This window comes from Drosophila pseudoobscura, chromosome 3, assembly GCF_009870125.1.
Source record: "Drosophila pseudoobscura strain MV-25-SWS-2005 chromosome 3, UCI_Dpse_MV25, whole genome shotgun sequence".
NCBI lineage: Eukaryota > Metazoa > Arthropoda > Insecta > Diptera > Drosophilidae > Drosophila > Drosophila pseudoobscura.
In genome coordinates, this window is record NC_046680.1 from 14921186 (window position 1) to 14946895 (window position 25710).

General features: G+C 46.0%; 1 protein-coding gene and 1 long non-coding RNA gene across 3 annotated transcripts; both read right to left on the bottom strand.

Moving 5' to 3' along the window:
* Window positions 1–1596: 1596 nt before the first annotated feature.
* Window positions 1597–4174, bottom strand: LOC26533482 (uncharacterized). The gene is made up of 2 exons (XR_004468898.1): window positions 2159–4174; window positions 1597–2102 (listed from the first exon to the last, which is right to left on the bottom strand). It is a non-coding gene; the product is annotated as an uncharacterized lncRNA (long non-coding RNA).
* Window positions 4175–14138: 9964 nt separating this feature from the next.
* On the bottom strand, window positions 14139–15141 carry LOC26534043 (uncharacterized). 2 transcript variants are annotated; one of them, XR_004468698.1, is made up of 3 exons: window positions 14667–15141; window positions 14484–14602; window positions 14139–14393 (listed from the first exon to the last, which is right to left on the bottom strand). XR_004468698.1 is itself a non-coding variant. In XM_015179607.2 (3 exons), the coding sequence occupies exons 1-3, from the start codon at window positions 14752–14754 to the stop codon at window positions 14246–14248; spliced, it is 351 nt and encodes a 116-aa protein (XP_015035093.2). In that variant the 5' UTR covers window positions 14755–14882; the 3' UTR covers window positions 14139–14245. The 2 variants fall into 2 exon arrangements, 1 of the variants encoding a protein (XP_015035093.2); XM_015179607.2 differs by having other exon boundaries at window positions 14488–14602; window positions 14667–14882.
* Window positions 15142–25710: the final 10569 nt, after the last annotated feature.

Consider the following 25710-nt stretch of genomic DNA (forward strand, 5'->3'; position numbering starts at 1 on the left):
ACGCCGGAAATTTTTGGCTCACGCCCACGGGACATAACGCTGGGCTTCAGCTTTGAGACGCGTAAGCAAATCAGTATATAATATGGACATTTTCTAATATATCTTCCTTTACAGAGGACTTATGTGCCTTGCAAGATCCGAGCCCAACAAGATATCGTCATCCCTCGATTGGGACATCGACAACAAGGACTTTGACTACGGCAACCAAAAGAGGAGCTACGCGGGCTAGACTCTAGATAGATCTCGTTGTTGTTAGGTTTAAGGATATATATTAGATAGTCCATATACTTAGATAGTAGATAGAAATGTTTTCTACTTGTTTATTTATTTATCCTAGGCTAAGTTATGATGAATAAAGCTATTGAAAAATAATCCTTGCTGAGAAAATTAAATATTTTTTATTGGAGAAAATGTCCTTGATCCTTTATAAGGACTCCATCAAATCAGGGACCTTTTTTATCACAGGAAGCCTTCGCACGCCCAGATCGGCCCACAAATAGCTGAGAAAACTAAATATGTATGGTTAGGGTTGTTAGAGTCCTTACCGAAGGATCAAGGGGACTTTTCTGATCACGGCGGGCCATGGCACGCTTCAATTGTGCCACAAGTAAGGTAGAAAAAAAGATATATATGTCTGGGGATGATATCCTTGATCCTTGGTCCTTGATAAGGAATGCATTAGATCATGAAAGCTATTTCGTTCACAGGAAGCTATCGCATGTCCCGATCGGCCAAGAAATGGCGGATTTATGCCATAAACAATAAATTACAACAACAAAATCCTGTTATTACAACAACAACTACTTTCCATTTTTGGGAAGTCGAAATTTTTCGATTTTCAGATCTGGGATACCAGGCGAACAGAAATCAGCAGAAGGTCGCTGGTTTTTTTTAATTCCTTTTAATTTTGTTTTTACATTTTTTCACATTTTCCTCGGCTGGTCAAATGGCCGCAAACGAGAATAGCGGCCAAAGAAAATATGAAAAAATTTAAAAACAAAATTAAAAGGAATTTAAAAAAACCAGCGACCTTCTGCTGATTTCTGTTCGCCTGGTATCCCAGATCTGAAAATCGAAAAATTTCGACTTCCCCAAAATGGAAAGTAGTTGTTGTTGTAATAACAGGATGTTGTTGTTGTAATTTATTGTTTATGGCATAAATCCGCCATTTCTTGTCCGATCGGGACATGCGATAGCTTCCTGTGATCGAAATAGCTTTCATGATCTAATGCATTCCTTATCAAGGACCAAGGATCAAGGATATCATCCCCAGACATATATATCTTTTTTTCTACCTTACTTGTGGCACAATTGAAGCGTTCCATGGCCCACCGTGATCAGAAAAGTCTCCTTGATCCTTCGGTAAGGACTCCAACAACCCCAACCATACATATTTAGTTTTCTCGGCTATTTGTGGGCCGATCTGGGCGTGCGAAGGCTTCCTGTGATAAAAAAGGTCCCTGATTTGATGGAGTCCTTATAAAGGATCAAGGACATTTTCCCCAATAAAAAATATTTAATTTTCTCCGATATTTGTGGGCGTGCCACGCCCTTTTTCAATCGGGATAGTTTCTCCGAAACAGGATACAGCAAGGATTATTTTTCAATAGCTTTATTCATCATAACTTAGCCTAGGATAAATAAATAAACAAGTAGAAAACATTTCTATCTACTATCTAAGTATATGGACTATCTAATATATATCCTTAAACCTAACAAAAACGAGATCTATCTAGAGTCTAGCCCGCGTAGCTCCTCTTTTGGTTGCCGTAGTCAAAGTCCTTGTTGTCGATGTCCCAATCGAGGGATGACGATATCTTGTTGGGCTCGGATCTTGCAAGGGTTGCGCTTCTATCCTGCTGTGATACGATTCTGCCTGGCTGGGATAAGACTCGGTCTGTCTCGAATTCGACTCGGTAATGCTTGGGTAAGACCAGTTTGTCGACTCAGCGACATAGCAGTGGCATCATGCCTATGGCCCGCTGCAGGACAGTCTAGCTGACACAGTCCAGCCAGGAGTCATCCCTTGGACCTCCCGAGAGGACGACGTGGAATCCACCGCGGTGGAGGTACCGACGGCGGAGACCGGAGGAAGCGACCTGCTAAAATGAAAGAACGAGTTAAATAAAGTATATGAATAAATAATAACTTAACTTACCTGGCGGGGTAAGAGAAGAGGATCGCTGCATAGCAGGTTGTTGCCGGAGGGCGTATCGCCCTTAGGGCTGGAGGGAAGGCGATCGTGGATGCAGTATCGATTCGATCGGCGTTCAGCTTCCGCCGCAGATTCCTTCGCAGATTCCTTCCTTCCGCCCTTGGCCTTCGGAAACGTAGAAGATATACAAAATTGATGTATATAATTTGATGTTTTCGAATCGCAACAAAGTCCACAAAATTCATCTAAATAATTTTGTTTTTTACATGCATTTATATGAATTTATTATGGAATCTACTCTTAAACGGCCACATATCTTAGGTAAATCCGCAGTTTTACATTGCCGATAAAAGAAATCGTTTGCGACATGTTTTGTGTATGACTGATACACCTATAGACTGTATGGTTAGGTGCTTGGCCAATATACGCTTGATACTTTACTTTAACTCTTTATTCATTTTCGTTTAGAAGTGTTTTTGAGCGCGCGTAGTTGAAGCTGAAGATGCCAGACCATCGTATCGGAGTCGCAGGTATTGCCACACCAGCGAACTACTCGTAATTGCAGTGTTGCTGAGGGGCTGCGATCCGGACATACATAATTAAACTAAGTGGCAGCCTCTGGCCATCGCGAACCAAGCGATTCAGATATAGGTGGCGCCAAAAGTAAATTTAATACACAGGAGTCGCCACATTTCCCGCCGATTCATTTCAAATTTGAATATTTCGTTCTTTGAAAATATAGATTATTAAATGGGAAAATATTAAATAATCTTGCGCTTTCTTTCATTATTAATACTATTAGTGCTGCCAGTTCCACTGTTGACCCACCCAATGGTAATACAAACAGAATGCGAGCATGGAAATTGAATGGGACCGCGCGGACACCCATCGGGGATTGGGTGTGTCCTGTCGCCGCAGCGAAGCGAAAAGTTCAACAGGCTGCTCCACTAAATCAACAAAAACAAAACCGCAGAGTACCGATAAGCGCCGCACAACCAAGGGGGGGTTAGAGAATAGGGCAGGGGTGGCTGGAGGGTTCAGACAGGAAGCCAAGTGACCCGCATAGGACCGACGCTGGGGACACACCAGCAAAACAAACAAATGGCTCACATTAAAATGAACGGCAACGGAAATATTAGCGAAAATGTTGAAAATTTGTGTACAGCAGAAGCAGAGAGCAGCAACACGGACCCGGACACGGAGACCCAAACCCGGACCCAGATCCGGATACAGCGTGGAGTGGGTAGAGGGGTCGGAGTTGGAACCCCGGGGACACTTAACAGGCTTCGTCGCTGGCGTCGTTTGTTGCTATTTGGCCAGGCCAAACAAACGGAGATGGGGCGACTGGATGTGGGGTAGAATGTGGAATGGGAAATGGGAGATGGGGACTGGGGACTGGGGAGCAGCCAGTCCTGCCCAGTGGTTGCAGTCCTAAAATGGATATGGGTTGACAACTGGCAGTTGTAGCCATCCTTGTCGGTCCGCCTCCTCTAGTCTCCGGGCGAATGCACGTTGGACATGCAAGGAAAGGCAGCCGCTGCGAATAGGGGCGGTTCCTCTGTGGTGTAGCCTTCTCTAACTGAAAAACTGTGTTCGAAATTAGCTTTCTCGAGAGCAGGGGAAACTATGTCACCGTTTTGGCCCCTGGACTAAATTGGCCGCGGGGAGTACGGGCAGCTAGCCTGCTCGGATCGTTTAAATACAACGATTGGCGCTGCTGCTGTTGTCATGCAACTCGAGCGAGGCCCGTAGCGTAGTCATGTCATGGGCAAATCGACATTCAAAGCTTTATCAATCGCAATAACAGATATAATCTGCCTATTAAGCTAGTTATGCTTATGCCCCGGCATGCCAGAACCTGTCTGCTGTGAAACTCTGGCACGTATACGGATAGGGGACAGGGGAGAAGAAAGACCCTTTGTACTTTGTGCAATTCAGATGGGAATTCCTTGTGACTGCATGTAAATCGTTATCAAGTTCGTTACTTGCTGATTATATAACTAATTTCCTTGACAATGGGGCAACAGAATTGTCTCAATTTCAAGAGGCTACCGTCTTTGGAGACAATAGAGATAATGTGTAAATAAACCCATTGAAATTATATGGATTTCGGAGCCTTTCAGCAAGGGTTTCTGTTCGATATTTCGTATGTTTCTTTCAGTTTTCTGGTGATTCCATTCGTGAATGCTCGTGCCACATTTCTGTCTGGGGGCTGTGTTGTTTTCCTACCCATAAACCTACTTTAAGGTCCACAAACCAGAATCAACTTAAAAAACAGTTCGCTGCCTTTTGTGTGCGCCATCAATTCTTTTATTTCAATTCATTCAAGTATTCTTTGTTCCCAAAATCTTTTAATAGTTTCCTTACCACAAAAGTGGAATGGCACGCAAAGGCCATACAGAATACACACGGAAAAATTAGTAACAGAATTAAACAAATACTAAATATTTAAAGCACAACAACCACACACGCATAAATGGAAATTGTGGGGAAATAATAAATGCCCACCAGAAAACTCACATAAATCAGCTGACAAATGACAAATTGTTGTTGTTTTGTGTTTTTTATTTTGTGGTGACAAGTTTTTCTCAAGGGGAAATGGAAATGGAATTGCGAAATGTTTTATAAGAAATTCTCAAGAGTTTCCTCTGCAGAATTCACTTGATTGGAACTGAAGAACTATGTAAAATACCCCTTCAGAACAGCCCAATGAGCCTTCTTGACCTGAGATTCCACACTCCACCAGGCTGCTGTTGGCCCCTCTGTGTGCTGTGGAGTCAAATAAAAAACGGACCAAGCTCACTTCACAGCTGTTCTCCATGTGATTGATGGATCCGCGCTGCCTCACCTCATTCGAGAGGGGAATAGGATCGATCCCAGTCCATGCTACCTAATGTATGTATATCCGCAATGGCCTCCAAGGAAAGACTTTTTTGGTGCTGCCACTGCTGCGGATGATGATGTTGCTGTTGCTGTTTATGTTTGTCTGATCTGCGATGGTTTCTATTTTTGAAACAACAAACAAATTATGAGAATGAGAGTGAAAATGGGCGACACGAACGGGGGCCCGAGAGCACACGTTTCCCATAGGCAGGGCCATATATCGTGGCATCTCTATAGAGATTGCTTAAGTATTTTGTGATTTTTCTTAATCATCATAAATTTGAGTTAGTTTCAGCCCCAAACAGGGCCAGAAAGATACCAGAACGAGAGACAGTGAGACAGAGAGAACTTTTGGCAGTTGGACAAGAACTTTCACGTCGACGGAAACATCAATAAATTAGAAATGTTTAACTCAACATTGGTTGGTGGGTGGTGGTGTGTGGTGGTGACGCTGGCGATGATCAGCAGCAGGGGTGAAGGTGGGTGGGAGCATAGCGGGGGCCACAACTTATTGTCTGCGCGTTGTGCTGCCGCTTGGGCGGAGGAATTTCTGGGTATCTCACTGCGTTGCCGGTTGCCATAATTCGAGGCATTTAATGGCCGCCTTCTGGCCCAGCGCCCCCTTCCAGCTGCCCTGAGGTGTGTGGAGGCTGAGAGGACAGATCAGAGGGGGTGGGCCAAAGTCTGGGCAGAGGGATGAATTCGCGATTGACTCACGGATGCTGCGCAGAGAAAAGAACCCCCGCCAAGGGGTTGCTAAATTACAGAGGAACGTCACAAAATGGAGTCCCGTAAAGTGGCCATTTTTCGGAGAAACCAGAAACGAATACAACGGAAACAGGACATTGGCTTGAACATGTGGGCCAACTTCTAGGCATTACTTTCGCATTCGGCGAACTCTGGCGAGTGACAAATGAACAACGTCATCGCTCCCAGACGCCCACCCCCCCCCCCCCCCCCCCCCCCAAACAACGCCCTTTCCCTGTCCCTGTCCCGCGAGTGGGACCCGCACCCGCTGCCAATTAACGTAATTAAATGATGCGTAGGGAGTCGGAGTCGAGCAACCAGCAACCAGCACTTGTAGTACTCTGCAGGGCCCACAACACCACCACCACCACCACCACCACCACCACCACCACCACCGCACCCATGTCCATGTCCGTGTCCGTGTCCATGTCCTGTGGCACTGTACTGTGTATCTTATCCTTCTGGTTAATTAATTCGGGACATGGAATTACACTGGAGTACTCCTGCACTCGCCTGCACATGTGCGAGCTCCACTTAATGCTTCAATTGGGAGTTGACAGTCCTGCGGCCACAGCAGTCCGTGGCCGCCGTCACGATGATAATTGGAACCCAGCCAAAGTCAGCGGGCCAGGCCGGGCAGAAGCCCCACAGTCCCACACGTTTTTGGGAAAGCCACAGAAGGTTCCAAAAGAATATGGAAACCCGATATGTCATCCACCAGAGGACAGACCTGTCATCGACTAAACAAAGGCAGCGATTTCTTCAGGCTCTCCCCTTAATTTCCCCAAGGATTCCGGTGCACCCTCTCGCACCCTGCAGGGGGACTTTTCACGTTTGACCCCAATTTCACTTTCATTTGGCACGCCCGCACGTAAAACACCGAAATTATGCTAATCATGGCACTTGGCATCATCTCTCCCGGTCTGCGGTCTCCCGGCAGCCATTCGAGCGGCGGTAAGTCCCTCTTAATGACCGTTATTTGTTAGTTTTGCTCCTTGTGCAGTTCCCTCTCTCTCTCTCTCTTTGTTGCTCTGCTGTTAATTAAACTAATTACAACATTTAACAGCTGAAGGACTTGGGAATGTAAGCCAAACTCTGGATACTCGTACATAAGTATGATGGAAGATGGGATTTACATTTTGATAACTGACTTCTCTTCCGGTGTAGACTGTACATCAAACAGCATTGCCAGACACAATTCCGCTTTCTGCTGGCACCGTTTCCTGTATTCATTTGGGGCATAGCAAATATTAAACCGAAAATGTGTAATCAATTATGGATCTACGCCAGTCTAGAGAGGGATTAGCATAAGTAAATATCGGGGAGCGCCAATCTGGGCTCCAACATCTGCAAATTCCATGCTGGCACAGGCACAGGGTCAACAACTTCATTCAAGGCTACGCCACCACACACTTCTTTGTTGGTCCTGGTCCTTCCAGGACGAGGAGGAGGAGGAGGAGAAGGGGCAGGAGGCTCCCCCAAATATGCAAAACAAAACGCGCGACAAACGAAATAAATTCAAATGCGTTTTCGGTGGATCGTAAATGTATGCCAGCACCAAAATTAATTACAGGCAATAACGTAATTCCAGCCAAGGGCTGGCTGTGCTTTTTGTGGCCGAGAGGCCAGGACCAGACCATGGGCAGGGAGGGAGGGCTGGTGCAAAGACACAATGTATTGCCAAAATGGAGGAAACAATGAATGCGACGCGGCAAACAGAAAAATACTCGTAAATGCGACATACTTTTGGGCGCTACGGCGGGCAGGCAAAACAATTGCGTGTATCTGGGCGATTAACATGATATGCGGAAATTTTTCTGTATTGCAACAACACAAACAAATGCAAATACACGTAAATGTGGGCACCCAGTGCCCCCTTCCCCACCCACTGGGGCCCTGCGCAGGCGCCAGAGCCGCCAGAGCCGCCACATACCCGCAGCGGCGCCTGTCCGAGCACTCGTCATCGTTTTTACTTTTTGCGAATAAAAAAATTATATTGCTGGCCCAACTGCTGCCTGTGGGGTTGTGGTCGTGGGTCCTGGGTCCTTGGGCCCTTGGCGCTGTGAGAGCGAGAGACTTCGTGCCCGGACATGTGGCAGCCTGACATTCAGTTGCCGCCGGTCCGTCCACCTGGCTGCCAGTAGCCAGCCTGAGCTGAACTAAAGTGAATAAAACTTTGCGGAAACACCGGAGAATCGAAGCCATCCGCTTGAATTGGGAACACCTAAGGGGGAGGAGACTAGTTTCAGTCGGAAATCACTTAGATTCGAGCCAAATCTCTCCATAAATACGCTGACAAATTCACAGCAAATTGCTGCCAAATTATGCCAACAGCAAGCACGGATGCTCGGTAGCATTTTTCAAGAGATCATTCCAACAAACAATGTGCAAAGCCCCCTCCCCCCCCCCCAACAATGTGACAAGGCGATCCAACTCACTTGCAAATAAACGAAAATAAACCAGAAACAACAAAGTATTCGGTGCTCAAAAGAAACAAATACCAAAGCCTAATCTCCGCTAATAAATTGTCAACAAAAATAATTTCGAAAAAGTCCAACAACAAAAAAACATTTTAAATAGAAACAACTTACGGAGAACGAACACATTCGGTCGGAGATGGGGATGGAAAAGTCTCTTGAAGTGCATATATCTAAATGGCTGTGCTGTGCCGCTTCCTGCTACGAGGTGCCGCAGAATTCCAGCTACCAATGGGGTGTGGGGAGGTGAGTAAGTTTTCTAATAGACATAAATTTGACATTTTCTTGTTTCACTTTTAATTTCCCTCAACTATTAAAGCCTCCGCGTGGGCGTTGTGCGTGGCGCGGCGTGGCGTGGGGTTTCTCTTGTTGCATTTTTAGATACTCTGCCTCGGAGTACAACGATTTAGAACAGAAGGTTGAGGCGCCCAAAAAGGAGATCCCTAAAGCTTATAGGACATCACAGAGCACAGTTATTAAGGCTATAGGCTATATGAACCACTCGCTTCGCTCCTCAATTATCCTTAATCCTTAATTTCCATAATTCTGTTAGGGTATTCAAGTCTTCGGACACAGCCAGGCGCTCCTTCCCCGCTTGTTTCCATTTCATAAATACCGAAAACATTTATTATCAAGTCCCAAAAGTTTAATGTCTGCGCGTATTTTTAGCCCAGTTAAGACACACACTAACGTGGCAGGGAAACGAACTGTTTGTGGTCGGTACAACATGCGACCAGGTGAGGCAGAGGCGGCAGAGGAGTGGGCATCAAGCATTTGATGGCTTTCATCAAAGAATTGTGCAATTTTATGAATCGTATAAAATTAATTACTTTCGGGGAGAAATAAATAAATTTATCATACGAGCCAGTGTCCCCAGTGTCCCCTTCCCTCTGTATATCTCTATCGAATCTATATTTATCGGCGGCTGAGTTGGTCCATGACTAAATCAAACGCATATCGCAGAGACATAATCTCATTAGCCTTATCTCAGTGGCATCCACGTATCCACAGCCCTGCCTGCCCCGAGCTCCGAACTCCGAGCTCCGAGGCCCAACAGCTGTTGAGAAACAGAAACTCCAACGAAATCGAACCGGATTGGTATCAGTATCGAAGTCAGGTGCTTGTCCTTCTGTCTGTCGTCCAAGAATGCATGAACACACAAAATATTTTTACATAAAAGGCAAATCAAGAGCTATAATCAAATAAAATAAAACAGAAATCAAAAAAATACCAACAACAACAACAGCTGAAAAATAAGAAAACCGAAATCCCAATCCAAATACAAAATAGAAGTCGAAAGAGAAGGAGAAGGCGAAGGAGAAACACTAATGTCAATAAATTAAGTCAACAAAAGTGACCAACGAAAGCGGTCCGCTATATAAATGATATAAAACTATCGGAGGGTGCCAGGAAGGGAGTGAGTGGGGGGAGAGGGTAGGGATTTGGAAATCCAGCCGATCTCAAAATCAGAACGGGTTTTGTCCCTCTCTCTCGCTTTCGATATTCTTCTGCTAACAGGCACAGAGACAATGAAAATTAAACCTCAATTTGGATTCAAACGGTTCGAATTCAGATTTTGTGCCCAATGTATCTGGCATCTGTATCTGTATCTGTATCTGTGTGTCGTTGTGTCGCTGTGTTTGTTGCTTTTGGCTTTGTTCGGGGTCTCTTTCATTTAAATTTGTGGTCGGCGGCACCTGGATTTCACCTGTATCAAACGTTTTTGTCTTTCCTTAATTTATTCTAATTGACTCTCGGCCCGAACAGATCTCGAATGAAGCTGAAGCTGAGGCTGAAGCAAAAGCAGCTGCTGCACCGCCACTCGCTCTGGCAGGCCGCGGCTCGATTGCCAATTTGTCATATACCAAATGCAAGTGTTTCGAACCACCACAGATATTTGACTATTTTAAATATAGTTTGGCGGAAAACCTGATCCAAATTTAACAGATTTCTGTTGGCCAAACCCCGGCCCCGGTGACCAAGATTGAAAGTAAAACTCGGATGGAAACAAATGATCCTGTTTCTGGCAGAACAATATACATGACTTTTCGTGATTATAGTGCCGTTCTCTGTCTTTTCGATTGATTAATTATTCTGCTCATAATTCCCGAGGAATAAATTCCAAATTACTTGCGACGACAACGACTTAGGTTCCAATTTAAATAGCGGACTGTACGCGCAGGTATGGAGAGTATTTTAATTGATGTTAAGTCAAATTTATGGTCATTTTTGTTTGCTCTTTGCTGATGGCTTGTTGGGTACTATATTTATTTATGGACTGTGTGGCGGAGCACGCGCTGCAACTGAGTTAAAAGAGGGGGGAAATAACAGACCCACCCAGTATCACTCTTACTCTCCCCCTCTACAGTCTCTCTTTCTAACCTTTTTTGTGGTTTTGTTAGAGTTAAAAGTTATGTGTCTATGCTGAATAAATTATTATGACTTTCACGCCCCAAGGCCCCCGCGGAGGGGGGCAGGAGGCGTGAGCATTTACAACGTCACACACAAATGATTAATAACTTGCACGGTCATAATTCTTTTACCTCATGGCCGCACAAAAGACCCGCAGATACTCGGACACACACAGATACTCGCATATCGGCCCCGAAAAGGCGGCCAGCTATTCAATATTTTCATTATTCTCCTGAGTGCAAGCCAGAAGCCAATGAACCGCAGAGGAGAGGCGTCGTCGTCGTTGTTGTCGACAACTGGTTGACAGCTGCAGTTATAGTTAGCAGCTACATCTATAGATACAGCTACAGATACAGATACAGATACAGATACATGTGTATCTATAACTGTCAATTGCTGTTCTGTATCTCCAACCAGCCATGGGTCTCTCACTCATATCTGTCTGCCGCATTGTGAAAGTGAAACCCCACAAGTGCCCCACCTCAGACTCCCCCCAACCCTCGGGTAGAAGCATAGTTAATACGAGTCGGGGGACATAATTGAGTTAGCCAAATGCCGCACAGTTTTCGAAAGTTGAAGCCGGAGCGAGCCGCGAGCTCTATCAATACACATAATGACGATCCCATTAAAGCATTAACTATTCATTTCATATTCCAATTGGATCATATGACAATTTGTGACAAGCGACTTAATCAATACAGACAATTAGCCCCACAACAAACACTGCCTCGGACACGGACAGGGGAGACGGTGGGGCACTTTCTTCTTCGCCTGCCTCTCGTGGGCCCAATCCCTCGGACCGCAACCAATCCAATTGGAAATGGAGCTCAGGTTATGCTCCCAGCCGAATACCGAATGCAATGCAATTCAATTCGGTTTCGGTATAGTTTTATTGCCGGAGCTCCCTGTAATTGGATGTCTAGCGCTGCAGCCCTGCATACACAATTTTGCCTAAAATGCAATTGGGGCTCCATTTCTTTTATGGCAATGCAATTGCATTGAATTGAATCTTAATTATTGGCCACTAGAATAGCAGAGCCCCATAGGCCAGAGAGCAGGCAAGCGGTAAAAATAACACTATAAAACCCAGCCCCAGCCCCAACCAGCAGCAACCTGGCCAACGACAGTGACTCGCTTAGAATTGATTACAAATTCCATTCATTTACCATAAATACAGTAGTGTGGCGGGGGGGGAGGATCAGTAGTTGGGGAAGGGTGTCCGTGTCGCCTCTTTTTCGTATGTAAAACGCGTAGATTTGTATTCAGAAACTGACCAAGGGGCCTGCATACGCAATTTATAACGAGGCGAGGTGGGGAGCATGGAGTGGAATGGAAATGGGTCTTGTCTTCGTCTCCGTCTGCGTCTCCCTACCCCCGCGATCACCCAGACTAGTGGCCCTTCCTCTATCGCTACAGAACCCAAATACCCAAAAATGGAACAATCAGGCCAAGGGTCTGGTCAAGGGTCTCGGTCTCATACACCTCTTCCTCCGCCCTGCTCAATCCGGATGGAACCAAAGTCCCTGCTACCCAGGAACTCCATTATTTGCTGAACTTCCTGCCAATCGATCACGAAACACTATTCAAAACCCATATGCCCTTCCATCTCTAAGGTAGAGAGCACTCTGATTCAGTATTCAGAGTTTTGAAATGTATTTTAAAGCGCACTCGTCACCAAATAATTGATATGCCAACAGAGAGAGAGGGAGAGAGAGATTCGAATAGAGTGAGAGGCATGGGGAATAGTTCAATGAAATGTTAAATGATTTCGCACTGGGATCAGTGCATTAAGGCCTGTCGTTGCATCGCATTAGGCAAACGGCGAGTGCGAGTGCGAGTGCAAAGGTGCTCTGCCAATGACTCGGCCTGGAGGGAACCCACCCGTTCGATTGGATGTCGCATGTATTTCCGTTCTCGGAACGGGAATGTTATTCGGCCAAAAGCCCAACAGAACAGAACTGAACAGAACAGAAAAAGAAACCAAGAAACATTTTTGTTCATTTGCCAAGGCAGAGCCAAGAGAGCGCGCCGAAGGACGGTTGGAAAGGAAGACAAGACCCTCGCGACACCGAAAGTCGTTGGAGACGAGTCACATTTCAGAATTGACACTTCAGACGTGGCGCTGCCAAGTTTTCCCTTTGGTCTAGGGTATGGGGTATGTCGGCTATGCCAACTGCATAGATACTGAAATTTCCTCTAAATTTCTCCCTCCACATCCACTGCGCCACTCTCTTCGATTCTTTGGCTTCGTTGCCGCCTTTTGCCGCAACCGAAAAAGACCAAAAGCAAAACAATTAACGCGCAGATAACGCGGCATAAGAGCCATTTGCTGGTGTCTGTCCCCATCGAACTACTTAAATGCTTTAGTTTTCATTTCATCTGCTTCTCGGCCAGAGACAAATCACAGCACACGCACACGCAGACGCAGACGCAGAAGCAGGAGCAGAGGTGGAGGAAGATGGTGGCACAATGGGAGCCCCAAAGGGGGCTGGGGAGGGGCAGGCAGCCAGTTCAATGACCAACTCTTGGGTCGCTTTCAGCTTTCATCAATGGTTGCGCTACATTGGCCACAAGGCAGTGGCAGTGGCAGCGGCCGCGGCTGCGACGACAGCGACAGCGACAGTGGCGTTGAGGCGACGCTCTGATAGATACAGATACATGCTCATCAGCTTCAGCTTCACATTCAGCTGCTTGACGTTTTTCTATGGCTTGCCATGAGAGGAAGATGAGGAGGACCAGCAGCAGCAGCAGCAGGAGGAGGGGGAGGAGGAGGAGGAGGAGCAGCGGTCGCAGGAGAATAAATGTCACACGCAGTCGCCACATTTAGTTCAATTGCATTACAAAAGGCAGCAGAAGCAGCACAGACACAGATACAGATACAGATACATACGTTTATAAAAAGATACAAGACCAAATCAAACTAAAGCAAACCAAAGCAAACTAAAGAAAATCACTGAAAACAGCGCTGACTGGCAGCGGACTAAGTACTCAACGGACACGGCAGCAGCGGCAGCAGCAACAGCCCCACAAACAATTTCAACAGTTGACATTCTATTGAAAAGGAATTTCGGAAATTGTAACGCTGAAATGTATCTGCTGCCTCCCTATCCCATCTCGCATCTCCCATCTCCCATCTCGGATCTCGCATATTTGCAAACGTAGCCAAGGCGTCTTCCCGTACAACAGCAGAGCAAATACCTTTCGGCTTGAATCACTCACTTGCCCCGACTTGTATCTGTATCTCGCCAATGCCTATTCTGAGATACTTGTCCCCTGTCTCTATACTTGGACCGCCTTCTGTCGCCTGCCGGTGACTCATGGGCCTCCGATCGCTGAATCTTCCGCATTTCATCGATAAGCAGCTTTAAGCACAACTCAAACCAACTCCGATGGGATCCTCAAGCGGCAACCGTAGGACAAACAACCCTCACAGGCAGACGGAAGCCTGATGTGATTATGTTGGATTATCGTATCAGACTTATAAATTTATTGGCTTTGTCCTATGGCTGGTTCAATAGTGATCCCATTCCGGTTGCGACGATCAGATCTGGCGGACCTTGGAAATGCGGATCTATGTAATGGGACCGTCTGGTTTTACTTGTGTTTCTTCTTTTGCGCAGTCTATTAGTTCGACGCACGTCCAACAGCATTCGGGCCAGGGCCTGGCTGACGACACGCCAGTATCCGCGCAGTCTGCGAACGCAGCAGGGATCTGGCAGCTGTACAGAAGCATTAGAGGAGAATCAGTATCAGAATAAGAGATTCAAAACGTTTGCTTGTCAGTTGAGAGACTGGAACTTGGGCGATACTTGCTAGTGGATGAGTACGTCGCCGCTATCGTTTTGGCAATGGAAAGCCCCGCAGACATCCGGGTCATCCTGCATTCCAAGGACAACCATGTCGCCGTTGGGGCCCTTGCAGCCTCCATCTGAAATAATTGCAAAGATAACCTCTGGCGAAAAAGAGAGCTTGCACGAGGAGGAGGGAGTCACCTGCGCCTGGTTCAAGAGTTTTGAAGTGCACCCAAGAGTTTCCCACTGTCAGGAGCATGAACTCCATTAGAATTAGGGTAAGCTTCATTTTCGCCTCTGCTACTGTTGATGCAACGAGTGGAAAGCCTTTTATGGTTGGTCCCCTTTATAGTACTACGATATATATTATATATTACTACCCCGAACCACTGGCCCTGGCACTGTTCTGGCTTCCAGTATTTAAAACTGAACATTTCGCGGAAATTATTCATAGTCGTACATGCGTTTTCCCTCTGCAATTTGATACCCAGTGGGTCTGCAAAAGTTCGGAAATCACCTGAGCAATCGGTTTTACGATAAACCCTTGATAATATAGACCCTATATGCAATCCCCACATAGTTTCTATCGGCTTCCATTGGAGCGATCCGTGGAAAATCCAGTTTCTTCTGAAGATAACTCAATCAAAAGCCGAAAAATGGAGTGCGAATCGGACCGCTATATCGATTCATCTGCATGCTTCCTTTCTGGTTTTGTAAGTAAAATCAAGTAAGCCCAAGTCTATCAATAAGTTTTTGTTGTCGAGCGGCAAAGTCTGCCGAACAAGGGGTGGGGGCGGAGCGGGTTGCATATGTTACATATGCCACATTTCATTTGAATTTGTCTCCCCGACTCGCAGCGCAGCACAGCACAGCGGATGTTGTGGCAAAAGTTCAACCAAAATGCATATGGCGATATATACGAGTACTCGTATACTCGGGCACACAAAAAATAAAAAACCAAGTGCAAAATGCAAAAGGCTGCCTGTGGCAGCAGCAGCAGCATGAATTGGCACAATTCACAGCTAATCCAATCAGCTGTAATGGCGGCACATCGAGAGACAGACAGAGAGAGAGAGAGAGAGATGGGGGGAGCGTGATACAGAGCAATGTCCTGTCCAGTCTCTTCCGGTTCTCTAGGCCGGGCCAAACACCTGCATGGACGGTTTGTTTGGGCCAAGCCAGTGCCAGTGCCAGTGCCAGTGCCAGTGCCAGTCCGGTTCGAGCCACACTCGCAGTCTCCGCTGCAGTTGCAACTCTGATTGTGAGCCTGTCAGGCGTGTATTAATTTCTGGATATGCGCATGTGTCTGTGCAACAAGTTGCTGTTGCTGTTGCAGTTATTCTTTTTTGCGTTTTTCTTTAATATGCAGATTGTGTCGCGCTGACTTTAATACTTTGCAACGTCGTCGATCATTTCGCTTTATGCCAGTGCGACTCTGTATCTGTGGCTGTGGCTGTGTGTGTGTGCGAGATGGAGAAAAAGAAACAAGCATGTTGTACATGTCGCCCGTCTTGTAAAACCTGCAACACATGCAACATGCAGCAGCCACAGCAACAGCCACAGCAATGTGCTGGGAGGGAGTGGAGCCTGGCCAGCCGAACGGTGCAACTGTGGAACGGGGCTTCCTTCCACACCGAAGAGCGCAAAAATTTCACTTGGCCACAATTTTAATTAAAATTTAAAAAATCCCCAAAACCAATCGCCGCACCGATGACGCCATACTCTTTCCGAATGCTAGGACCCTGCCCATTGCGTTGCTCCTTTTGCGGCCGCCCTGCGCTGTGAGGGTATGCTGCCGCTTCGCCTTGGCGCTGCCCGACGTTTCCGCGGCGCGAATAAATTGGACAAAATAAAAATAAAACCATGTAACAGTGTTAATGTAAGATGACGGCAAACAAAAATAAACGAATAAGAGAAAAGAAAAACCGATGCAAAAACGCTTTTGGCGGTGACTGTCTAGAGATGGCAGTTCGCGTGCCGGTCCCTATCGAGGAATGATCTGCTCGTGGGAGAGAGAGTTCTTAAGGACAGCGATAGCCATCAGTAATCATCGGTATCGGTATCGATTGATAAAGCTTCCACCACTAATAGCAGGAGAGCGGTCTTCCAGCTTCCAGATTCCAGTCCGTGTGCCTGTGCATGTGTGTGTGTGAGTGTTTTTCTTTTTGTTGCAAATTTGAGTTACGCTTTACAGGATTTTACAGATTGCAAACATTAATTTTCATGCATTGCCAGGCACACAAGTGCGGGGGGGCCACTCAAGAACCGCTACACAGCACACCAGCCGCCCCTCCCCGCCCGCAGCTCTTCGGTTCTGCCGCTGCCTTGGTATGCTGAAATTATGTACGGGGCGTGGCAATCGAAACATGTGCAGTTATGCTTTACAGCGTCCCCCTCTCGCTCTCGCTCTCTCTCTCTCTCTCTCTCTCTCTCCGTCTCTCAGCGAGCTCCTCGTCCCGGCTTCTCCTTATCGCTGATTGCGGTGGGTTCAAATGCTGACAGTCCAACCCGAAATGTCCCAAAGAAAAATATATATCAGCGGTTTCTTACATAATTGTACCAGCGACAATGAAGAAGAGACAAAATACCCCAAGAACCCCAAATGGGAAAATCGTTTAAAAATGCAAATGGCCCGCACATCGACTGAAAGCAGAAGGCAGAAAGCGATATTGTGTGTACGAGTACATACATACATACATACATATGTATTCAAATCAGTCCATGGGTCGGTCGTCATTGCCGGGTTGTCGAGTTGTCGGTGGGTCGCCTTGGTTTCTGTGGCTGTCGTTTCCTGGCGCTGCATTTGTCAAACGCCGCGGAATTAATGAACCGCAACAGCACCGCCGATTTGTATCTAATGGAGACCGAAACAACAACCAGACCAAGCCAGCCTGGCAACAACAAGCCCCCAATACAATCACAAATTGTAGCCAGAACTCATGTTTAGAGCGGCGGACCTTAGCACGTGTGAAATATTTTCACATGGCACTTCATTTATTTCGTTGGACTGGGGCTTCGACTGTGAATGCGCCAGCGGCTGGCTCCAGGTGTTGGTCACCTTCTGCTCTTGTTGGGGACGCGTCCATAAATTTCCTTATTTTCTGCTTTGTGCATTTGTTACGTTCGTTAGGCACGCAATTGCCATCTCTTTCGCTCACCCTCAGTCCCGTGCCGTACCGTACCGTCCCGTTCCGTTCCGTTCCGTCCTCTGTATCGTATTCGATTTGTTTGGCGATTTTTGACAGGCAACGGGGCCTTACATACATCTGTACATCTGTATGTATCTCTAATAACTCTGGCCTGAGTGTTTATGTATCGATTCAATTCCAATACGCGTAGCAATGCCAAGAATTTATGCAATTTTCCACATACAATTTATATTCCACACCGATACTAAAAGCCAAACCAAAACAGGGATGGGTTCTCCAGCACTCCTCTGCTGGTATGGTTTATGCGGGGAACCTACACATCATGACAATCGACTGCGCATGAACATCATCAACAGCTTTGTCACCACGTGGCGGCTGTCGATCATCGTACATGTTTACACATATTGATATAGAGAACCGAGCCAGCTACTATCTTGGTGTGTATCTCTGACGAGCACTTCGACTTCAAGAGATAACCCAATGACTCTTGGGGTAAGTCTTTCTAAAGCTGTCTCGCCCGAGAAGTATTTATCACCCGGACCGAGCACACACACAATGGTCCAATGGTCTCTGCAATCAATTTCAGAACTGTCACTTTGACACTTGAATGTTCTGTTTCATTCTCCCACTCCCACTCGCACTCTCACTCTCTTATCCACCGTCTTCTGTGTGCCTGTTCTATTCTGTCTTCATGCTTCATCGCTGCTGCTGTGCCGAATGCCGTAGACAGCACGTCTGTACCCTATTTATCGGGTACAAAGTATTACGATATTTATCATACAATAAATGCCATTTTATCGCTCTCGAGCCTCCCCATACATTCTTGTCTTTCGCCTCGCACTGTGGCAAATATTTGTTCATTTGTTTGTTTGTTTGTTTGTTGCCTGTAGGAGAAGTACCTACAACACACTGGTCTGCCCAACTACGAGTATTTGTGTACACTTTGTAGGTGGCTCTTATTTCTGCTGTCAACGTCGTCGTCGTCGTCGTTGTCGTCATCGGGGGCACCTTTCTATGGTAGTAGTTGGTGTCAGGCGGTAGAGAAACAAAAAGACAAGTCTGGTAGCCGACATGCCCTGTCACATTATTCCCCCAAAGCTGTCAAAAACAGAAGAAACAACAGAAAATGTCACACCTCTGGGTGGTTCGGGTGACACCTTTTGACACTTGTCCAAAGTGCATCGATGGCAAACACAGGAAATGTTCTACTTCTGGCAATGGATTCTCCTTAAACATTTCGGAGCAACGCAGAATCCAGAGCTATTTCCGTTCCCTCGCAAACAAAAGTTTTGATCGGTCTGACTAAAAACTAGGTATGTAAATCGGAAAGCGCATCCAATCTGTCGATTGTTGTGCTCTTGCTGTCTGCCGTGATATTACCTGTGTAGTACTTTCCGTCCTCTGCCTTATGCTAGGGGGTAAATCCCACAAGGAGCGGCATCCAGAAGATACAGGCTTACAGGGCATCTCTTGGCAGGCATGGCAAGGTCATAAGTATAGCTACAAAACCGCCCAGTTAAACAAAGCACAGCCCAATCTTCTTCTTCTTCTAAACATTTTTCACAAATAGCTGATACTGATTTTTGCATATTTTTCTTTGCTGAAATTCAAGTTCAAGTTGTAGATACATATCACCATTTCACATATCATATCATGTGGATTATGAGAAGCATTTGCTGGGTAGCAAAGTGGATGGCCCCCCACTATTCCTCCCTTGTACATACATACATACATATATCCGCTTGTATATCGAATAACCGTAGAGCGGCCCCCAAATGCCTTTAATATTTATTATCACAGGGTTGGTTTTGTTATTGGTACTGAGACGGGGGTCTGTTCTGTTCTGTCCGTTTCCACGATGATGACTCAATTGACGGACAATGAACAACTTTCCAGTGAAAGAATTAAACTCGAAAAACAGCATATAAAGTTCTCCCCATTCATTCAGAGCCCAAGAAATCAGCTGATCTCGGCAGTTTCTCTGCTTACGATATGGGGTACGTTCGGGTACATATATATATTACGATATATGGTGACAAATGTATTATATATCACTCCCAGCTCCACACGACATTCATTGTGCACTGATATGAACACTTGTACATATGGACATACTATTCATACATATGTATATGGAATTTATCTTAGGTATTATATTTTTGTCTGAGAATGTTTTGTGGGAAACTTTGTTGTTTCTGGGTTGCCAGGCTGCGGAAGTATCGATTCCGTTACTGGAGAACCTTTTGCGAGTAAAATATGAGTTTCCTAGAAATATTACTTGAATTCTTTGCAGTTTTATTATTATATCATTGCAGAAATATTAGCTGGCATTTTCAAAACGGATGTACTCGCATATGCGAATAAGCTCCAGGCCAGTTGCACCCGACACCTTGTGGGACAGTCGTGGCCATTGCACATCGGGGGACCGTCACTGTCCAACACGGACAAACAAGTGGGCAAGTGGTAGACAAAATTCTCATTAACTAAATAAACTTATGACAGATGGAATATACAAATGACGGGCATTAATCGCATACTCACGCAAAACAAGTTTCCCAGATCTGTCTGCCTGGGCGAATCATTTAGCAAATTAAATTTGCATTTCACAGTGTTTTTCTACGAGTGCAAAAAGAAGCGCTAGAATAAGCAGTGTGCGGAATCCCCTACATATTTACACAAGGGTCATTCAGGCGGTGGAATTTACGGGAAAATTAAACATTTTTGAAAGTTAAAAAGGTTAATGGATTTCCTAGGAATTTGATTCGTTATTTTGCCAAAAATCGCCACCTAACACATATCTTGAGGCGCCCCCTAGAGCCCCCTAATGGCTCCTCGCTGCCAGGGAGGAACGCATTCCTAGATGTGCGAGTGTCGGAGGTGTGTGAACCGCTCCGAAATGCTTTTATAATGAGCTAATAGTCAATCCCCGAGAGCACCTGTTGCCAGCACGCCAGCGACGACGAGAGCAAACTGCCAAGTAATTAAGAGATTTCCTTGGAGCCCAGCCTCTGAGCGGTTCGATTGGATTAGATTGGCCCAGATGCACTCAGTTCCAGTATCAGATGTGGCTTTGCTTTCTTATACCCTCGCTATGGAGGGTATTGTTATTTCGAGGGGATCTTAGCAACGCCTTTGATTTTGGTGCACCCAATCTGTAGGACAGAGCAGCCAAGATCGGATCTTCTTTGATTGAGAATATCGATAATTTAAAGTAAACTGCCATAGGATCGATGGGTGTGCAAGGGTATCAATAGCTTCGGATCCCGATGCAGGTCTTCGTTTCTCGATTTGTTTTTGTGCCATTTTAATTGCTAATCAAATCGATTTATAATTCTGTGTTGTCCAAGTAATTTATTAACTATTACAATTTGCTACGCTCATCGCATACCCCATAGCCAGCACCTGCTCCCCCATTCTCTACGTCTGTCGCTCTCTCAATCTACCTCCCTGTTGTCTGGTAGAAGGTTGGCGGGTGGCGGGTGTCGAGTGGCGAGTGGCGCCAACTATCGTCGACGGCGAGGCGGAAAATCATTTCGAAACGAATTCGCGACAAAGGGAAGCGTGTGCGGTTTTCCCTTTTACATTTTTACCCACTTGATTTTATAATTGATTGATGGCATTGATTGACTATAAGTGGGAAAAAATAGCTTACATGCATTTGTGGCAGCAGTAAGTAGATCAGATCTTGGGCAGATCTCGACCACTTCAGGGAACAGGAAGGAGACAAATCTCTTGCCTGGAAATGGTCGATTATAGCCGACACTTGTGCTCCCTCCTGCCAGATGGCGGGCCTATATAAAAAATGATCCAACAAACGTGTCGCAGACAGCGGGAATTTGTTTGCTGTCGAAAATATTACAATTTTCATTTGTAAGTTTTTCGCACGCACAAACAAAATCCCAAAAATATAATAAACATGAAAATAAATTGGCTCGGCATCGCCGCCGAAACATAGACACTACCGATGCACAGATGCACACACACACAGAGAAAGATACACAGATACAGATACAGATCTGTGAGGGCCCGCAGTCATGCTGGCAGATACTTTTTAGCCACTTTGACTAAAGCAATAACATTAGCACTTGGCTGGCGCTGTTTTTGCCACAAAACTATTTCTGGCACCTTACAAAAGAACAAGAAGCAAGAAAAAACAGAAAAAAAGGAAATACAATAACTACGAGTACAACCAAAAAGCTCAAAAAACTGAAAAAACATTTGAGTATCTTTTTGGGAATGGTATTGGGAGGGGGAGGGGGGGAGCACTAAAATTGCAAAGCATACAGTTTTGAACTTGGCACAAGGGATGGGATGGCAGGCGCAAAGGAACGGGACAAAGTCTAAATGGATTGTTCTCTGGTTAGAGATATGTGCGAGTACGAGTATGTAGATGGCTGGGATGGATGGCTGTTGGGCAGCATAGAGCACAGAAACAGCGTCTACAAGTGCGTTCTGCATCTGCATCTGCACACACTGGCACTCGCACTCGCACTCGTACTCGCACGACACATACGAGTATGAGTACGAGTGCATGTCTGTAGTAAGTGTGGTACGGTCAATGCACAGACGGAGACGACCAGACAAATATTTGTTTGCTTTTGTTGCCTCTGCAAATGGGTGGAAGTGGGTGTGGAGGCGGAGGTGGAGGTGGAGGCCTGACCACGTCACGTCACCCAGCCGGTCCTCATCGTCGGCGTCGGCGTCGTCGTCGGCTTCGTCGTCATCCATATGGCAAAACTATTTTTAAAAATGTTTTAATTATTTGCTGCCATATTCCTTAAAGCGTTGACTAGTCGGCGGCGTCTCCGTCTGCTGGTCTGGGGCGGTCGGTCTCTTCCCTGGTCACTGCTGGGGGATGGGGGGAAATGGGGCATGGTGCATGGTGCAGCGTGCATTGGCAAAATGTGCAACAACTTTAGAGGTTTTCTCTGTTTAGTACATTTTGGCGTGGGCTTTGGTTTTTACTTTTATTCCTCCATTCTTTTTTGTTTACCCGCCGCCTTGCACATCTCGTCTCGTCGCAAAGTACATTAAGTGTGAAGTTTTCTCCCAATAGAAATATTATTGTCGCGTCGCGCCTAATGTGTCGCAGCTTGCATGTAATTTTCTCTTTTGTCACCCACCCCACCCCGCCGACACTCGCCCTCCCGTGCACCACACAAAAAATGTCTAGGAGATCAGAACCCCACCCATACCAGCAGCTGCAGCACAAGAGCTTTTGATCTGCAAAGAGCGGAATATTGGAACTGGAACGAGGTGTACGCTCTCCCGAAGCGCTCTCTGGGAATTCCGCACCTTTTCAGGTGAGTCAGGAAGCTAGCGAAGCTGCCATGCGACATTTTGGACAGCAAATTCAATGCTTTATCCGTGTCCAACGATCATCATCGATTCCATCGACCAGCGACAATAGAAACGCCTTGTACGAGTGGTCGTAGAGCCCCTGCTGCGGCTTTTAGCCGTCAGCAGGCAGCCCAGACTTGAGACGGCCAACAAACCGCAAGCATGCTCGCTTTACGGGCTTCTTTTTACCCGAGACAAGACGCCCAATGAAGCGAGAAAAATTACTGTTTGTTAAGTGAGTTTGTCAACATGAGGCGTGCGCATCGCAGAGGCTCGAGAGGCAAAGACCGAGACAGAGACAGAGACAGATAGAGATAGGGATAGAGATGGAGATACAAACAAGTATCATTAACGCAATGCCCAAACCGTTAGAGAGACATTCGAGTTTGGGCTGAGAGTCGGAGCTGGAGTTGGTGGCATCTTTACCCGGAAGCCGGCTTCAAAAACTCCATAACTCCGAGTATTTTTCTGCAGAAGTTTTCTTTGGTTTGGCTTGGCTGCGAGAGAGGAAGGGGATGCCTTTGCAATGTATGTAATTGAATACCTGACATAGTCATTTTTCCCGGCACATACCCTAACACTCGCCAGACCATCTTCATTTACACTTCACGAATATTTTTCTCCCTCATTTGTAATACATTTTTTGTATATTGCCTCATTCGATGCAGACCTATATCACTTATACATATGTCTACTACTACTATTATTTGATTATCAGAACATTAAAGGGTATCCCAACCATCGGCCCCCAAAGGCTATCTTTCCTTCTGAATACTGTTCTTGTTTGGGTTCTGGTTCTGTCTAAAAATGGTACTTGGATGGTACCCCATCAGAGCCCAGAACACAGCGGGCGCAACGCCAAGCCAAGGCTACTGGCCATACATACCGCCAGCAATTACTCATTTATGGCCAACCAGCGGCATTTCTCGCTCTCGGCCGCTGTGCGTGTGTCCTTTTGCGGCCACCTATTAAAGCATTTCAGAGGGTATAACCATTTTGACCACAGAAGGAAACATCTTCCGATCCCATAAAGAATACAAAAACTCGTATGTTCGGATGGCTGGCAAAGGAACGATCGATATGCAAGTGTATTACAAGGGTCGACCCCCCCAAACAATCCTTTCCAGCCTATTGGCCTATTCGATGGTTTGGTCTGGAGGTACTTCAGGTTCGGGCCACCCCACCCTTCCCTTCGGGTATTGGCTTCTGCTTTATGCATATAGCGATTAAGGGTAATTACAAATCGCATCAATCGACTGTCCTAGCCATAACAAGCTTTTGCCACCTATTAGCCACATTTAGCCACATGTAGTACCTTATGGGTCTCCTTTGGCAAGTGTTCAAGTGATGAAAACTGAACAAAGAACGTTGATTGTTGGTTTTCAAATGGTAATAAAGCTGAACTCTTGAAACATACATCTAAAATGTTAAGAGATAGAAATTGAGCCGAAGAATGGAAATCAATTTCCTTCAAATTTACCCTTCCAGATGTTTCCACTAAATAGACATGTTCGACTACAACTAATCCCATTTGTTTCGTTTAAATGAATCCCAGTCGACACAAATCGTACGAGTATGATATGATCGGAGCCGTGTAGATGTAGATTTGAACTTTGCTCCCGATTTAAGCTAATCAGGTCCGTGTCATCATCTATTATTTTGACAGCCGATAAGGGCTCGAATAAGTATATATCTGAACTTTGACATTCACATGTGTTTACCATCCTCGCAGCAACAGTTCCCTTATCTCACCGATGCTGCTGTCTAACGTAAGCTGGAGCTTGGTCTTGGCCTGGGGCTGGTTCTGGTTTTGGTTGTGGTTCGGGTGCCGAAGTGATAAGAAAATTTAATTTTCAAAACCAGTAATCACAAATCGATGTTCTATTTAAATAGGGCATTAAAAATACATTTTTGGTTTGGATGGTGCTGCTCGAAGACTGACAGAGAGAGAGGCAGTCAGTCGATAATCAGTGCAGCGAGAACATTTTCTTTGTAGGGCCACGTGGGGTTATCGGCCTCCTAAATACTCGCAATGCAACTGAGTGTTATTTCATATTATTTTTCCAAACGTTTATGTTCCATTTGACACAGTTGCAGAGGCTCTTATATACATACATATGTACGCACATATTTACACACCCGGGAGTGCTATCAGTCGGTCAGTTCTGTACAGTGGAACCTTCTAATCTGGTACTCCTCGCCCTCGCCTTCGCCTTCGCCCTCGCGCTCGCCCTTCCAGCACAGACAGTACGACGAGTATGATGGTCAGGTTCCGAGCGCATGAATCCCCTAGGATAGGGGAATCGAGGGTAATCTATTCTTGAACCCCCACTGAACTTTGAGCTACAAAATGCATTGCTCTAGTGAATGGAATCTATGAAGAAAAGTCCAGAGGGATTCTGAATAGAAAGATCTCTCTGTTACTTCACATGTATTAGTACTCTGACCTTTCCTATGGGATTCGTTTGCTCGACTTTCCATCATTCTATCTAGATTTTGTATATTTCGAACCATACCTTCCATATTAGAGGGCCTTTTTCCGGACATTTGCTTAAGTTATATTCCTTTGCATTCAACTTTTAACATTTTGACATTTCGCTTTGGCGATGGCCGACTGAGACTTTGACTGAGAATTGGCTTCGTTCCCGCTCCACACCCATACCGCTCCTCTCTTAAATGGCGCCCCCAAAGAACTAGTCGCTATTTTCTCACTGGTCGGTCCGTCCGTCCGTCCGTCTGTCCGTCCGTCCTTGTAG